Source organism: Oryzias latipes, chromosome 13 (genome assembly GCF_002234675.1).
Source record: "Oryzias latipes chromosome 13, ASM223467v1".
Lineage (NCBI taxonomy): Eukaryota > Metazoa > Chordata > Actinopteri > Beloniformes > Adrianichthyidae > Oryzias > Oryzias latipes.
The window spans coordinates 2,535,395-2,551,638 of record NC_019871.2 but is presented as its reverse complement, the minus strand read 5'-3'; the positions used below and the strand labels follow the sequence as shown (position 1 = coordinate 2,551,638).

At 42.6% G+C, this 16,244-nt stretch overlaps 1 protein-coding gene, 2 non-coding genes and 1 pseudogene across 3 annotated transcripts; 3 read left to right on the top strand and 1 right to left on the bottom strand.

Annotated features, from left to right (window-relative positions):
• Positions 1-3,818: 3,818 nt before the first annotated feature.
• LOC111948530 lies at positions 3,819-4,009 on the top strand. Its single transcript, XR_002874543.1, has one exon. It is a non-coding gene; the product is annotated as a U2 spliceosomal RNA (small nuclear RNA).
• A 2,791-nt stretch (positions 4,010-6,800) lies between these two features.
• Positions 6,801-6,952, top strand: LOC111948524 (annotated as a pseudogene).
• Positions 6,953-8,019: 1,067 nt separating this feature from the next.
• On the bottom strand, positions 8,020-15,522 carry LOC105355355. Its single transcript, XM_023961820.1, has 12 exons — positions 15,316-15,522; positions 13,624-13,938; positions 13,133-13,502; positions 12,926-13,010; positions 12,361-12,854; positions 11,915-12,277; positions 11,522-11,712; positions 11,118-11,454; positions 10,380-11,001; positions 9,921-10,109; positions 9,372-9,838; positions 8,020-9,269 (listed from the first exon to the last, which is right to left on the bottom strand). Exons 1-12 carry the CDS (start codon positions 15,402-15,404, stop codon positions 8,064-8,066), a joined length of 4,728 nt encoding a protein of 1,575 aa, XP_023817588.1. The 5' UTR covers positions 15,405-15,522; the 3' UTR covers positions 8,020-8,063.
• Positions 15,435-15,600, top strand: LOC111948526. Its single transcript, XR_002874539.1, has one exon. It is a non-coding gene; the product is annotated as a U1 spliceosomal RNA (small nuclear RNA).
• Positions 15,601-16,244: the final 644 nt, after the last annotated feature.

The following is a 16,244-nucleotide window of genomic DNA, read 5'->3' as shown; positions in this document are numbered from 1 at the left end:
GTTGAGGCAACTAACACAGTTCTGAAGCAGAGAACAGTAGCTTTCTGTTGATATTGAACACTTTACAGTAGTAAAAACACCAAAACCAGCTGCCTTCAACCAAGAAAAGCAGCTTTGCTGTTTTACTAAGGTTAGGCGTTGCATTTTCTAAAGTAACGTGTTGCACTTACTAACTGTATCAGGAGGAATGTCACTTTGTAAATTGATTCCACTTGTGTGCACCAGCTGCTCACCTGCAGTGGGCTTATAAAGCTCCTCTGCAGGACTCAGTGCACGGCCAGAAACTGATTATCTGGCAATGCCACCATCAGCATCAACTTGCTGCTTCCAGGTTGGACCGGCTGAGCGCAGTCTCAGGCTGCTCAGCGCGGGGATTAATTCCCTGATTGCAGCCTCAGACGCTGATCAGAGCGATGTCTTTAGGCCCTAACAGGAGCCGGGTAGGTTCAGTGCTCTCCCTCAAGTTTTGCTGCTTTTTGGCCATCCCTAACCTGAGAACGTGTCATTTATATCACAGGATATTTTTTGCGTCGTCAGATCGGATTGCTTTCAAATTTGGCCAAAGTCGTCAGAAAAGTCCTTTGTATGGCAGGTAAATTGTTTCCTGTTCAACCACAGAACGAAAAAATATGTTTGTTAAACATAGTTGAAAAGAAACACAAACAGCTAATGACAAAGTACAGGAAACAATTTATCGGCGACTTTTCTGAAGACTTTAGCCAAATTTGACAAACGACAAGATGTGAAAACACGACGTACCTAACGACACTAGCAACGGTATCTAAGGATTTTCCTGATGATGTAGAAAGACGACATGGAGAAACAATAATAACAAATATAAATGCAAAGTTTTTATCACAAAACAAACACAAAGTAATAATCAAAGAAGCATGGGCACGCAGAAGATATTGCTTAGTAGTATATAGAAATGAACCAATGTTCAATAAACCCGTTCAGCATACATAGATGGTGGACGCAAAAACACATTTACATAGTTTTGGCACAAACGGAACCTCATAGGAGAAGACTGGGTTGTTGAAAATGAAAAAGCATTTTGGCTGATTGATTTTTATTTATGATCCAATTGATGCAGTTACATTGTGAAAAGGAAAAAGCCTTTCCGTTGTAGACTTTTATTTTGAAATATGAGACACAAATCCTTCCATAGGACTTTGTGTAAAATAGATGATGTATTTCTAGCAGGTGGAGTTACATCTGTAATCACTGCAGTTCTCTTTTTAGATCAGAAAAAGCCCGCCCTCTGCCTCCACACTGCACTCCTACCAGAGTTCCACCGAGCAATGCTGCTCCTCAGGTACACCTGATGACGGACATGTGGCCCTGTGTGGTGATGGGTTTTTCTGAAATGTCATTTTTAAATATTTCATGTGGTGCTTCTGTGCATGACAGAGTGTTCGAGCTGGAATCATGTGTGGCAGCACTTTGTGGAAACCCTCCAGGCTGTTGCTTCCTCTGAGACCTTCCTAGTAAGCCACAGCCACACCGTTGACCATCAATTCTTGACAAACAGGAGGACTTATGTGTTTGGAATCAGTGTGCGTCTTTCTCTTCACTGGTACCAAATGTTAAACTTGATCAATGTCCTAATTGATTGTTTACTGAGAGGTTTTTATTTAGTCCAGCTGGATCTTTTACCTCCTCTATCGCCACCTGGAAGAGCTGGAAGGTTTCCTGCAGCCCGAGTGTTGACCTCTGCACGATGCTTCAGCTGCTCCCCTTGACGAGCAGATCCAGGTCACGAGAAGATCCTCTGCTAGATCTTTTAGATCCTCTTCAGCGTGACACTCGTGGACCTGTCACCAAACCTTCACCATGGTGTTCCCATCTGTTCTGTCCTGCAGAAGTCTTAACAGTGAGTCATCAAAGGATTCTTTTCAAAACCATTCAGATACTGTTTAGCCCCCTCACTCACAGGTAAGAACACCTGGAAACATGGCTTAAAGGGCCTCGCTGAGCTGGGACAGAACTGCACAATCCCATGCAGGCCAGCGGGCCATTGTGCTGCCCTCTTTGTTTCTGGCTGCCTTTGGATCATGGTGCAAAACACAGAACCTGCAAACTAAATAACTAAAAACTAAATTTAAAAAATGAAATGATTTTAGGATGCAGCTGTTTTCAACTGCATTTTTGCACAATTAAAAATGGTTAAAAGCAAAGTAATAAACATTTTTCCAACAAATAAAAATTGAAATGTTTTTGAAGATGTTTGAACCGGATGTTTTCAAAGAGGTTGAACTTCTAGGAAAAAAGCTGCTGTTTGTTGGACAGAATAACAAATGTTTGAACTTTTGACAAATACAAACACTAAAAAACGGCGTCAGGTAAAACAACCAAACTTCATTGAGCAGAAAAGCAGATCCTCATCCATTTCAGCAAGAATATCAACAGAGAACCCAGTTCTAAACCATAAACTGATGGAACAAACATGAACAACTCTGGAACAGAGGACCAACACATTGAAACATAAAAAGGTTTAAATGGGGTGAAAAGGCTTTTTCAGGGGGCAAACATTTTCTCTTGTTTAAAAAAAAAAGTTCAGCTACCTGTTTGTTTACAATGGTAGTCATCAAAAAAAAAATCATACAATAGTAAAACGTTCAATTCGCCTGCATGTATTTCCACGTGGTTCTTCAAGCAGCTCCTTATAAAGTCTTCTACATGGAAATAGTTTTATGTAAGTATAGTTTTAGTAATTATAGGTAATAATTTGTTACTCTAGAAACGTGTTTAGAGAGCTAAAGTGTGACGCAGCTAATTTGTTTTTTATATATATATTTTCAGACTGATTAAAAAGGTTAAAATCCTTGATGAAAAGGGTTAAAATCAACTGTTTTAAATAAAAATGTTTTAGCCGAAATCTAGTTTTTGAGACAAAAATACCAGCAGGACATAAAGCAACACTTTTCCAAACTTGAATAGTAATTTTTTGTTAACTGGTAATAGATGAAGCTGGCACCTGTAAGGGCACTTCTCTGCAGTCTGCGCATGTGCGGCTTAATACGCTCGTCTTTTCGAGTCGCGTGGATTTTAACTTTTCGCAGATGTCGACACGGTTAAATGGGTAAAGTACGTCTGTTTTCTTCCAAGCTTTCTTCTAACGTTTCTATTTTGGTGTAAAGCGTATTAATTATGTGAATAAATAAATATGAGATGTTTATAGATTTAACGACGTACAGACGTCTACTAATGGTACTATTTGCTGGTTATTTTGTCAAGTTAAAAGTTATTGTCGAGCTTTGAGTTGTCCTCAACAGTCACACAAATTTAAAATTGTAGGTTTTTGTCTTTAAAACAACCCACTTAAATTGGTCTTTTGCGGGTGGATTTCAGACTGACCAGAAAAGAGGCTGTATTTCCACTTGTTTTCGATAGAGGGCGCTGTGGGCTTTACATTTGTTAGGTGTCAGGTCACATCAAAATGACATTATTTTAGTAGCAAGCATCGATTTAATGTTGTTAATTACACAGAAGAGATTCTGTTGATGTGGGAGTCAAATACATGATATGAATATTTATAAAGACGTTCTTAAAATGGTTGTTTTATGTTGATGTTGCTGCTCGTCTTCCAATAGGACTAGATCATACCACGTGTCCCGAAAGTAACACGGAGGCTTCTTTATCGTCTTTAGTTTTTCCAAATTTTCATGATTTTCATCGATCTATTCCTGTTATACGATTGATGTTATTCATTGCCATGAGTTATAGAAAGAGGGAGTGTTTTTATTTAGTCACTTTAGAACCTTGAGGTAGATTTGTAGAAAGCAGAATCAGGTTCTTTCCTTTGAGTTGTGGTCGGTATCGCTTCTCGGCCTTTTGGCTAAGATCAAGTGTAGTATCTGTTCTTATCAGTTTAATATCTGATACGTCCCCTACCCGGGGACCATATATTAAATTGATTTTTGGAACAGGGAGATGGAATAGGGGCTTGCTCCGTCCACTCCACGCATCGACCTGGTATTGCAGTATCTCCAGGAACGGTGCACCCCCCCTTCTCTCTGTGAATGATAAATTCTTAAATTTGAAGTATCAACGTCTAAGAAGATTCTTTGGTTAAGAGTTGTCATTATGATATACTGGAATCAATATATTAGGTTTCACACAGAAATCATAATTATCTATGTGTGTCAGCGTCTTGAGCACCAGTGTTATTGTATGTTTGCTAGATTTAAATGAACACATCCCAGGTGTTCTTCCTTCTTCCCAATAATATCCTGTTGTGTTCTTATAGAATGCTTGAGATTGTGATCTTTGATGATTTAAAAGTTATAAATTCAGTTCGGTTGCATTATTGGACAATTCAATAGGAAAAGAACTTTCCTATTACATTACAGTGTGTGTGTGGCAGACTTTGATGACATGTTTGAAGATTGCTGACCAAATGGAGAATGCACTCCCTTGTGATTTTCCTTTCCTTCGTCTTTTTTAGGGCACTCGAGCATTGGTGGTTCAGGGGGACAATTCTGGCCTGCCACGCAGGTTCGATTCCCAGCCTTTGCAATGAAGCCTTTTTCTCTTTTCCTCTCAACCCTAAAACGCTCTCAAAAAGTCAAATTTCCATTTTACAAGATGATCAGATAAATTGTCATGCAATTATTACAGAATGACAGAATTCTAATAGAAATCTCAGCATGAAGCCGAGTTGTCTCTGGTGTGATTGGTTCGTGTGTCCAGCTGCTAACAGAAAGATAGGAGCTCAACCAGAGAAGATCTGTTCTAAAATCCTCTCTTCCTTGGATCTGCATTACTTTCTTTTATTCACAGGATTCTTTCAAGCCAATAATTGTTTGTTTTTAAGATTTAAGAAGTTCCTAATTATTGTATGAAAAATAAATGCCTCAAAAATATTTATGGGGACCATTATGTTAATAAAGAGCAATTAAATCTAATGAAGTAGCAAGTATTACAATTTAACAAAATGGTGAGGAATGGTAAGGAATTTCAGAACTGCAGTAATTTACACACATCAGAAAAAGTAAGATGCAATCTTTTGAAAACGTCTTGCATTTAAAAATGATCAAACTGAATTTGTAATTTAATCTTGTTTGTTTTTCTTCCTCAGATGTTTTAAAAACCCAAGCTTGAGAGTGAAACATCTGATCACTGTCCAGAGGAATCAACGGCCATCCTGATGATGCTGCGCGGTGTGAGTCTCCTGCCATCCATCTAAATTCATCTTTACCTGGTGAGTGTTTTTTAAAAGATTCATTTCTCAGAAAAAAGGTTGCTAAGCTGCACTAAACAAAGCTCTGCTTCTCTGAGGATTCAGTGAAACAGAGATTTAAATGTGAACATGCTGCATGTAGGGCTGGGCCATATAGAATTTATTATATAACAATATAGTTTTTCATATCAGGCGATAGCGATTAAATCCAAATGACTATTTGTTAAATGTGAACACTCTGCTCATAAGAGAAATGTGTAATCATCAACAGGTTTAGATGTAAATATTTATTTTATATCATACTTTAAACATAACGGATGCAATGAAAGAACACAATGCAAATGCCTTTTTTAAAAATAACTAAGAAAAAGGCATCTGTATTACAAACTAACATACATTTTCGTTAATCTTTTAACATGGTACCTTTTATCTACAGTGTTTACATTGTTTTGGCTACAGTAACTCTTCAAGTGTTGATGAAATTAACGTAATTCCAGTGTAGAAATGCAGCCTGGTGCTGATATGGAGCACTGAACAGCAGTGAAGTGATTATGAGCGGATTCTGCAGCGCAGGAAAATAATTCTGATACCTGCTATGCAATGATGTCCAGTGCTTTACAAGTGCTGCATATCGGTACAAAGTGGATAATTACTAACCTACTTTTTAAGCTGTTTTTTCTTTCACAGAAAAATATTTTTCAGCTTTGTTTGACTTTGTTTCAGACACACTGCAGGCGTTTGTAGATCTAACTAATGATTATACATCCAAAGTAATGATATGTTAGAATAGTGAACATGCTAATAAAATCAGTCTGAAACTGATCCAGTATTTGCACAGGAACACTACATTTTCATGGTGTTATTGTTCGGTCAAACTTGACTAAAAATGAGTTTGATGTCCAGTTTTTACTTCACTGTATAAATTGTAGTTGTCCACTAGAGGGCGCCAACGTGGCTGTTTTTCCTTATTCACAGATCTGCCAAACCAAATGTGCAGATCCGTGAAAGTTCATATATTGTGATGATCGCTGAGGGAATATGGCGAAAGGATAAATATTTAGGCAACACACCAGACTTTAGATGTTGGAAAAACTTGGTTTTGTTTTGAGCTGTGATGATAAAACTGTTTACATTTGTAGTTCACATTCCAGACCAGTAGGGGGCAGCAGCAGAACTTTGCTGTTCCAGTCAGCAGGATACAAAAGAAGAGGAAGTTGTTTAGTGTTAGCAGAGAAGAACGTCTGTTTTGTATGTTTTCATTGATTTTAGTAGTATTTGTATTGTTTTTATGACTCAAACAGACTGGTTTTTTTCCAAGTCCCCCATCTTCTGTTTTTTAACTCTCTGAAAATCGCCTAAATGAGAACAAATGAATGGAACTTTGTGGTCATCAGTTAGCTTTCATAGTTCAGACACAGCTGTGCATCATGGGAATCGTTATTCCAATGATCGATCAGTGTTAAAGATGTGTTTGTGTACAGATGTGTTTGTGTAGCACAGTGTTGAATGTGAGTCATGCAGTGTGTGGTTGTTTGTGTGTGTGTGTGAAGTGTGTAATGACCTTAAAGCTGCACAGTGTGTGTGTGAAAGTGGTGTGTGGGTGTGACATGAACAACTCATACTTACCTGGCAGGGGAGACACCATGATCATGAAGGTGGTTCACCCAAGGTGAGGCTCAGCCATTGCACTGAGGCTTTGCTGACCTTTGCGAACGGCGATGCGCTGGACAGAAGTGCAATTGAGATGTGTTAGGATTGGCCAACCCTTGACGTACAGGTGTTGACGTTTTCTCCCAGTGGAGCCATCTTGTGATAGATGGATGAAATTGCAGAGAAAAATGGTCGCTGCTACCCAGTCATTGTAAATAAATGCAGAAAACATTAATAATCCATGTTAACCTTCCCATTAAATTGTCCAACCCAAAAGTACCCCTAAATTCTTGAGACGGCTGACTTATGAAGATGGTTCATTTGGAAGTAAATCTATTGATATCTTGAAGTTTATTTGAATGAAGCAAAACCTCCACTAAAGTGTCCTGTTGCCTGTATGGCACTAATTGGCGCCATCTAGTGTTCAGTTGATCAAATTGCTAAATCCACATGTTTATGTAAACAAGTTATTGAAAACCTTACAGTAATGACAGTAGTTTCAAGTTAATTCTTGTCATGTCTTAAATTTGATTTGAATTATAGAAAATCTCCTCTGATACATTTCCTGTCATGTGTCCATAGAACCAAGCTGGAAGCTGTGCCAGATGATCCAGGTGATCTGACCTGAAAAGTGAACTGCAGAGCTCCTTATACTCAACTCTTGAACATACGAGGTCTTTTTATTGGAGTTGCAAAGAAGGTATTTGGATATACTCCGTTAGACAACACTCCAGATGGACAACAGTGTGGTCAAGGAGTTGACCAGCATTTGCTTCCTTACTCTGGAGGAACTCCCATTAGATGACAAGCTGACAAAATAAAGACTAAGCCAGCTTTACTTTTTTTCCCACACATGTTGTAGTGAAATTCTAATTTTCACTTAAGAATGTATTTGAGATTATTTTGAATAAACATTCAGGTAAATCTAAGTTTTTGTTGTGTCTTATTTACTTTTTAGTATTTGCTGTCTCCCTTTTTAATGATATGATCTGTTAGGTGCTTACAAATCAAAGAACAGATCAAGATTGCGTGTGATGAGGGAAGGCTCAGAAAACACTGCAGTGACTGTCTGGAATGCCTTGGGATTCCCCCTGAGGAAGTGGCCTTTGAAGAGGAAAATCTGACCTTCTTTGCTCAGACTGCTGCCCTTGTGACCTGATTTCTGAAGAAAATGAATGATGCAAATCTGTAAAAACACAAATTCTTTTTTATTGTAACACAAACATATCTGTCAACAAATGTCATCGACAACAGAGCTAAAATGTTCAAAGCTCTCAAAAACTCTGTTTTGAAGACCCTTTGAAGTTGACATCTTGGTCACTGGGCAAAAAGTTTTCTTTTTGTATTTTTTGTGTCCCTGGAGAGCTTGGCCACAGAGACTACAAACGGGGAGATTGTGCACTCTTGACACTTTACTGTCCCCTCCTGAGCTTTGTCCTTGGAGCTTCCTTTTATAGATGGTAGCTTTTGCCCAGGAGGGTGTGCTGATGCTGGTGTGTGTGCTTTGCATGGAGGCGGCGCTGATGCTGGAAGCGGTGCTGATGCTGGAAGCGGTGCTGATGCTGGAAGTAGTGCTGGTGTTGTCAGGGGCAGGTCGTATGGGAACGAAATAGACGCCCTGGATGGATGAGGAAGCAGCTGCAGGCTGCGTTTGGCTATGGATGACAGGTTTAATCAGAGTTCTGCTTGGTGGTTTTGGGAAGGAGGTGGAAGAGGGCAGAGGGATGTCTGTTCTCTTTTTCAGCTTTTTTGTTCCAGCAGTGCTTGGTATTGGTACATATGTAAGCACAGGGTAGTCTTGTGGGGGCAGCACAGCTGGCTGATGTGGTGCTGGAGGTAGCTCCGAGGAGGAGATGGAGGTGGTCTTTGTGATGGTGGACGGCTGCTTGGTGGCACGGAGGTTCAGCAGCCTCTCCTGAAAGCGAATAAAGTCTCTCACCGTCTTGCTGTTTATCTTTGGTAGAGGGATCCCCGCCCTGGACAGGATTGGGTCCTCCACCAGAAGACAATGCTGGATGCGTTCATACGCTTTAAGAATGTTGGTCTTCTCCGGGCTGCTTTGAGAGCCGTGAGGAGTCCGCAGCCACAACAGTTTCACCAGCGTGTACATCAGCCTGTTGTTTTGGGCGGTGATGTCTTGCTGAGCTGGAGCGTACCGTTTAGCCATTTTCACCTTCTGGATAACGGCAGCTTCAACAAGATCATCCCTTTTGGTCCTGCAGTACAAGGTGTTGCCCCAGTGTGTCCTGTACAGCTGGTGAAACTTCTGCGGCTGCTTATCATGTTCCTCCACGGCGTTCCAGGCTTCCACAACCTGGCTCCTCTGCTCTGTGGTGAGGGACAGCTTGTTCTCCCTCACGCCAATCTCCACGAGCAGAGAGCAGAATCTCTCCAGCCTCTGGAATCCAGGAAGAGGATTCGGACTACAGACATCCTCCTGTTTTAAAGAACAAAAGTTAAAAAGGTTTCAGAGAATAAAAAGACTTGCACACAGGAGACTGTCTGTGCCGTTTGAAATATTTAAAAAGAGGCTACTCACAAAGGCTGGCGGGTGAGGAGTGGAGGTGTCGTGGCTGGTGATGTTGATGTGGGCTGGGGTGGCGTGGAGAACATCACTCTGCTCCTCGCTGTCGCTGTGGTAGGCCTCATCTTCCACTTCTGGATCCAGCTGCTCAGGTGGAACCACCTCCTCTTCTGGACCAGGTCCATCTGACATGATGTCCTGAAGGGAAAAAGGTCCAGATTCCCCTGTGCTCTGGCTGAAGAGGTACTCCAAACCCAGGAGCTCCTTTGAGGCCACATCAGCGGGAGTTTGGAAGTTTTCTTCCACAGTCTCTCCAAACAGCTGCTGACAGCGTCTGTTGAGCCTGTCAATCAGCGGAGCAGAGTACGTCCGGTGTCTCCGCCCTCTGCCTCCAAACACGGCATCTGCGCTCCTGTCGGAGTTCCAGCGAGCAATACCGCTTATCAGGTAAACCTGATATGGACGTGCAGCACAGTGTGGCCCTGTGTGGTGACAAGATTTTTCAGAAACCTCATTTTTAATAACCTTTCATGTGCTGCTTCTGTGCACGCCAGAGTGTTCTACCTGGAATCATGTGTGGCAGCACTTTGTGGAAACCCTCCAAGCTGTTGCTTCCTCGAAGGCATTTATAAAAAGGCACATCCACACCGTTGATGTTGGTAACACGAGCCACCCTGTACATGCACATGTCAGGTGGATCCTGAATGCAGCCCAGATGCCGCTGCTGGCACGCCCACACCTCATCGATGGCTTCTATAAATAAATAAAGGAATTCAGAAATAAGGCAGTTCAGTCAACACATTTTTGACACATACAGGGATGATTGTGAACTTTTTGTTTTAGTTTGTTTTAATTTAAGCTCTGTTTTCAGGTTGTCAGTCCAAATAGCTGCCTTTCCTTTGAGTTAATGATCCTCAGTGTGTTTAGTTGTTTGGTTCTCAGAGAATCTTTTAACTGCTGACAAACATTCAACACTTAGTTATATAGTAATTGGATAGTTCACTAAGAAAGCTTTCCGTTTACCTGGTGTCTTGAAGAGGCTCACTCCACTTTCATCCAGACCAGCTGGACCTTTCAGCTCCTCGATCGCCCCCTGGATGAGCTGGAATGTTTCCTGTGGTCCCAGAGTCACCCTCCGCACGTGGTGCTTCAGCTGCTCCCTGGAGATGTGCTGCTGGATGACGCAGTCATCCGACAAAGACTTCAAGGCTTCCCCCTTAGCCCTGACAGCCTTTATCAGCAGATCCAGGTCGCCTTTATTGTAAGCCAGCACTGCCCCAGCCAGTGCAGACTTGAATGCAGCGCATTTGGAGTGGCTATCAGTCCGGATGGCTGCGTCGAACCGGTGGATCCAATGGAAGATGTCCAGCCGAACCACCATCCCACGGTCAACCCAAGGCTGAAACAAAGTCTCCACCGCTGTTGGGCCTTGAGCGCGGCAGCACCCCCGATCAATGTACAGGATCTTCGGAGCCGGTTGATTGGCCTGCTCAAACCTCTCCATCAGTCCTTGACACATGGGCCGAAGCTTGTCTGTGGATTCCTCGCAGGTCAGCACGAAGGTCACAATTTGGGAGTGCTCGTTTCCAACACTGGTGAACCACTCGGCTGACCCATGAGCCTCTCCAGACAGCTTCTTAACCACCTGAAACATACCATCATTTGTCATCAAACCCCAGCAATATGAGGTGCATTTCATCTCAAGTTGTGAAAATGACTGCAATATGTCTGAAATGATAATACAATGAAACTTTGAAATACTTTTTTGGTGGAATCCATTTTCAGCACTGTGCCAAAGGTGGAGAGGATCTGGTTCCTGTAGTCCTGCACATTGTCGGCCTCTGCCAGCAGAAAGGCGTGCCGCAGCAGTCGCGCGGAGGGTAACTCTCTGGAGGGGGGGGGAGGGCGGAAGGTGTGCCCCAAAGCGGAAACAATGCCACCCGGCTCCAGGGTGCCCATCAGAAGGGTGGTGTACAGGTCCTTACGATGAAGATATTCTTCATGGTGGTTTTCCTGGACCTGCCGCCACACCTTCACCATGGTGTTGCCCTCTGTTCTGTCCCGCAGAAGGCGAACAACATTCTTGTCCACGCCGCGCCTTGGAGAAGAGAGAGTCATCAGATGATTCATTTAAAATTCATCCACATGCTGCTGGTAACACTCACTTGCAGGTGAGAACTGCAGGGAACATGGCTTGATGGGCCTCACTGAGCTGAGACAGAATGACACGATCCCATGCAAGCCAGCGCCCCACTGTGCCCCCCTCCTTGTTTCTGGCTGCCTTCGTGCATGGTCCACAACACAAAACCTCAGTCAGCATTGTGTACCAGCTGGGCACGTCACATATGTGCCGTACCTGCAGATATCAGAAACAGTGAAGCAAAGCTGAGCAACGTGTGATGTGTTCATCTCTGAGGCTATATTTAACTACTAAACAGAACAAAATTAAAGCTGTATGGAAAGCCTCTAAAAGACATTAGTATTGGATCTTCTGTCCTGAACACTTCTGCTTAAAAAAGAAATTTACAAAAAAAGAAGAAAAAAAAGGTGAGTCGTACCCGATGATGGTAGCCAGACTTGTAGAGGTGCACATCTCGCCCTGCACCTGCACAGGTGTCACCCCGAGGACACTTGAGAGAGTACCTCCAAACTCCCACAGGACGCCAGACAAAGACGCGGCTCCGGAAAAAGAGGTGTGGAGCCGGTAGACCAGCGCTGATGAAACCAGGAGGCTCCGGAGGGTAAAACCACATCCGGTCTGATTTCATCACTCGCCTCCTCTTGAGATGGCCAGAAACATCTTTATATGTTTGAACAGCTGTGAAGAGTCCTCTCTCTGTGTCCTCCTTCAGCCAATTGACGTCAGCAGGCGGGATGCCATTGGGGTCTTCCCACAGACGCACCCAACCCTCTAATTCCACCTGCATTGCAAATTATATACAGAACATGTGATGAGTTTTAATTAAATGTAAGAGATTTAAAGTAGTCATATTTACTAACTTACAGGTGAGTCACTCTGAGGCAGTTCCACAGGAGTGACGCGACTCTGGGATGTGGAGGCCAACGCACTGGTCTGAAGAACAGATGCAGAGTGCTGTGCAATGGTTCCAGACAGAACGGGCCTCTTACTGATTTTAGGCTGGGAGGATGCAGATGGGGAGGTCCTCTCTGGATGAAGGGGGGCAGATAAGGATATCTGAGGCTGGGAGGATGCAGATGGTGAGGTCCTCTCTGGATGAAGGGGGGCAGATAAGGATATCTGAGGCTGGGAGGATGCAGATGGTGAGGTCCTCTCTGGATGAAGGGGGGCAGATGAGGATATCTGAGGCTGGGAGGAAGATGCGGTTGAGGCAGTCATCTCTTTCCGAGGGGAAAATGAGGATGACTTGACCCGGCTGGCTGACTTCTTTTTTGTAGGCTGGGATTCTTTAGAAACAATCTCAGTAAGCCGACTACTGCCTTGGCTTGCACTAGCGGACTCCTGAGACGTCACTAAATCTAAGAAAGTAAAAATTTTGGGATTAAGAAAGACATGTACGTATTTTTAATTAACTCTGTTAGTCTCTTACCTTCCACAGCCTGACATGCAGCCATCAGCTCAGCATCATCAGCAGCAGCAGACATTGAAGATGGATTGCCCATTTTCAGCTGTTGCTGCAGTAGGAAAGAAAACGTTTTAATTCATTAAATTCTGTAAAGTTCAGTCATGAAACATTATCAATGTGCAAATCAAACACGCTCTTTGCTTTTGGGGTGTTTATGGCCACAACACTTACTTGTTCCTTTTCTGATATGTATTTTCGGAACCTCTTCATCTGCACGCTGGTGATGTGGGTCAGCGGCGTGTTTAACCATCTCCTCACCGAGCTGTTTGCTTTTTGAATCATCTCCCTCTCCTTCATGCTAAATGTCTCTGGCCTGTCTTTTTGGGCTGCATACTGCCGGTGGAGCTCCCACATCTCCTGAAAGGTATGGTCTTCAAACCCTTTCTGGCCATAGATGCACCGATCTATGTTGGCCTCGAGGAGAATGGAGACTTGAGGGAAGCTCTCTGCGTATTCCGTCAGGCAGTCTTTTATCCACTGGTTCCCAATTTCACCTTTTCGAGCCGGGTTAATCACCTCCGCTCTGTGTTTGTCAACTAGGCTGCAGGTGGATATTTTGATCAGTTTAGTTTAATGCAGACATATTTGTGTCATTCATATTTAGCATTGCATGCGTTAGGTTGTGTAGTACATAAAAGGTCATTTTTATGTTAAATACTTACAATTTCAGGTATCCAACATCATTGGCCACAAGCCAGTGGAAAGGGGCGTTCTTGTACTGCCCAAAAGGCAACACCAGCCTTCCCAGACACTGCTGATGGGATGGTGAAGAGATCCCTTCAGCCCGCAGCAGTTTTTCTGCATGGCCTAGGGCGGTGAACTGATGGAGCAGCTCTGGTGGAGGTTGAGGGAAGATTTTTTTGTTCTCCCGATACAAGCGGGCCTCTTTTGAAGCCACAATAATGGCCTGCTGGCGATGCGCTGGGGCGTTTGGGTTTGTGACCCGGATGAAAGTTGCCATCTTTGCTTGTGATAGTCTGTGTCATAGAAGAGTAATAGGTGGTTACACAGAGTGCTGGCAAGACTTCAAAGTGTGTTTAATTCAAATATCTTGGCAAAATCTATATTGTATATTCAATGTTAGTATTCTTTTTTAAATCCTCATCTAGGCCTTTAAAAGCATGCACATGAATATACAATGACGTACACGCATGTGCACGTGCATGCATGCACGTCCACATGCATCATTGTATGTGCACGTCATTGTATGTGCATGCATGTACGTGCATGTGCATGCATGTACGTGCATGTGCATGCATGTACGTGCATGTGCACGTCATTGTATGTGCATGGGCATGCATGTACGTGCATGTGCACGTCATTGTATGTGCATGCATGTACGTACATCTGCACGTCATTGTATGTGCATGGGCATGCATGTACGTATATCTGCACGTCATTGTATGTGCATGTGCATGCATGTACGTACATGCACATACAATGACGTGCAGATAAAATGATGCATGTGCACATGCACACGCATGTGCATGCATCACTCAACATAGTTTTAAAAATTGACTGTTAGAAAAATCCAACGTTGCAGAGAGACTTGTTCACTTAAAAAGCTAAAACCCACAATGACGTTGTCTAGTTAGGAAAAAAAGATGTTTGTGTTTATTTACTCCCTAAAATGTATGCTACTAAAAACGAATGCTAATTCGAAAAAATCGCTAGCTAGCTAGCTAGGACCTGTTTACAGACCAGAATAAAGGTCAAATCTCAGCGATCGGAGCAGTTTGACCAGTTAAAACGTTTAATCTGAAGAGGAAAAACAAAGTGCTATTCGCAAAATCGTCCGTAAAAGGCATGCTTTTACAACGAACGCTAATTTGAAAAGTTCGCTAGCTAGCTAGCTAGGAGGACCTGTTGGCAGACCAGGAAAACCGTCAAATCTCAGCGATCGGGGCGATTTGAACGATCAAAACGTTTAATTTGAAGAGGGAAAACAAAGCACTATTCTCAAAATCGTCCGTAAAAGGGACGTTAGTACAACGAACGCTAATTTGAAAAGATCGCTAGCTAGCTAGCTCGCTCGGACCTGTTTGCAGACCAGGAAAAACGTCAAATCTTAGCGATCGGAGCGATTTGAACAATGACAACATTTAATATGAAGAAGAATAAAACAAAGCACCTTTCAAAATGTCGGAAAAATGCTAGTAGTACAGGGACTGCTAGGTGGAAGCGATCATTCCTTTTTTGCAAAACAATGTAAACTGTGCGTGGGAATGGCAGCTCAGACAACAATGAAAACACGTAATTAGGGATAGTAAATGCTTGAATAAAGAAAAAAACTTGTCCTAACTAAATCAAAGGCCATTTTTGATGAAGCAGGTATTGCTGGGAAAGTGGCTCACCTGGTCCGCGTGCAGCGTGTCAATGCTCGCGATCTGATTGCTTCTCTAGGTTGGGCACAACGCGCCTCTGATTGCTCGTTCACATCCATGGGCGTCAAGTCTGGAACAATGAGCGTCGAGAATTGTCCATGTTGGACGCAGACTCGACCAATGGGAGCGGAGATCGTCTACGTTGAACGTGGACTGTTGCACTACTCTGGCCCCATCCTCTGCGAACTCCCCAAATGTGGGAATCTCGACTGCATAATTTCTGGTAGTGGGGGACTGCGTCCGCGCTCTCCCCTGATTATGTGTTCAAAGAAAAACTATACAGTAAAGTGTTGCTGAAACTGCATGAATGACCAGGATGACCTCTTATCTTTGGGTCCTGATGAGAAAAGTCAATGAGTTAGATTCATGCAATTATTCAGTCCTATTAAGAATCTGACCTTGAATTAGTACTGAGTGACAGATTGATGTCATTGCAATGTATTTTCCTGGTTTAGTATCAGCTGATAACTATGGTATATCAAGGTATAATTCAATTAACTGCATTTATCAAACCTGAAATCTCTGTGGCTCCTAAGAGAAATGTGTAATCATCAGCAGGTTGTTTTAGTTTGGAAGAATTTCTCTAGCATAATTAGAAATAAGTCAATACCAGGAATGCTTTTGCATTTTCAAAATGAACCTGTATTTCTTGACTCAAAATGAAACTAAAAAATCAGTCAAACCGCTTTTCTTCAACACGGCTCATCCTGCCACTTAACCAAAATGATAAAGAAGATGATATTTGGCATTTCATTTTCAAAAAGTTCTATAGAAAATGTGTAGCAAAATTCAATTAGGAATGTCTAATTTAATAATTAAAATGGATTAACAGAAATGCTTTTCATTTTCAAAATGTAACTGCATCAAATGACTCAAAAACAAAATAAAATGCAATCATC

Coding starts and splice junctions, on each gene's coding strand:
- LOC105355355 (XM_023961820.1), bottom strand. CDS start 15,404: ATGGATGTGAACGAGCAATCAGAGGCGCGTTGTGCCCAACCTAGAGAA. Junction 12,278..12,360: donor TGCCTCAGAGTGACTCACCT/GTAAGTTAGTAA, acceptor TTTGCAATGCAG/GTGGAATTAGAGGGTTGGGT. Junction 9,270..9,371: donor CTCCTCACCCGCCAGCCTTT/GTGAGTAGCCTC, acceptor TCTTTAAAACAG/GAGGATGTCTGTAGTCCGAA.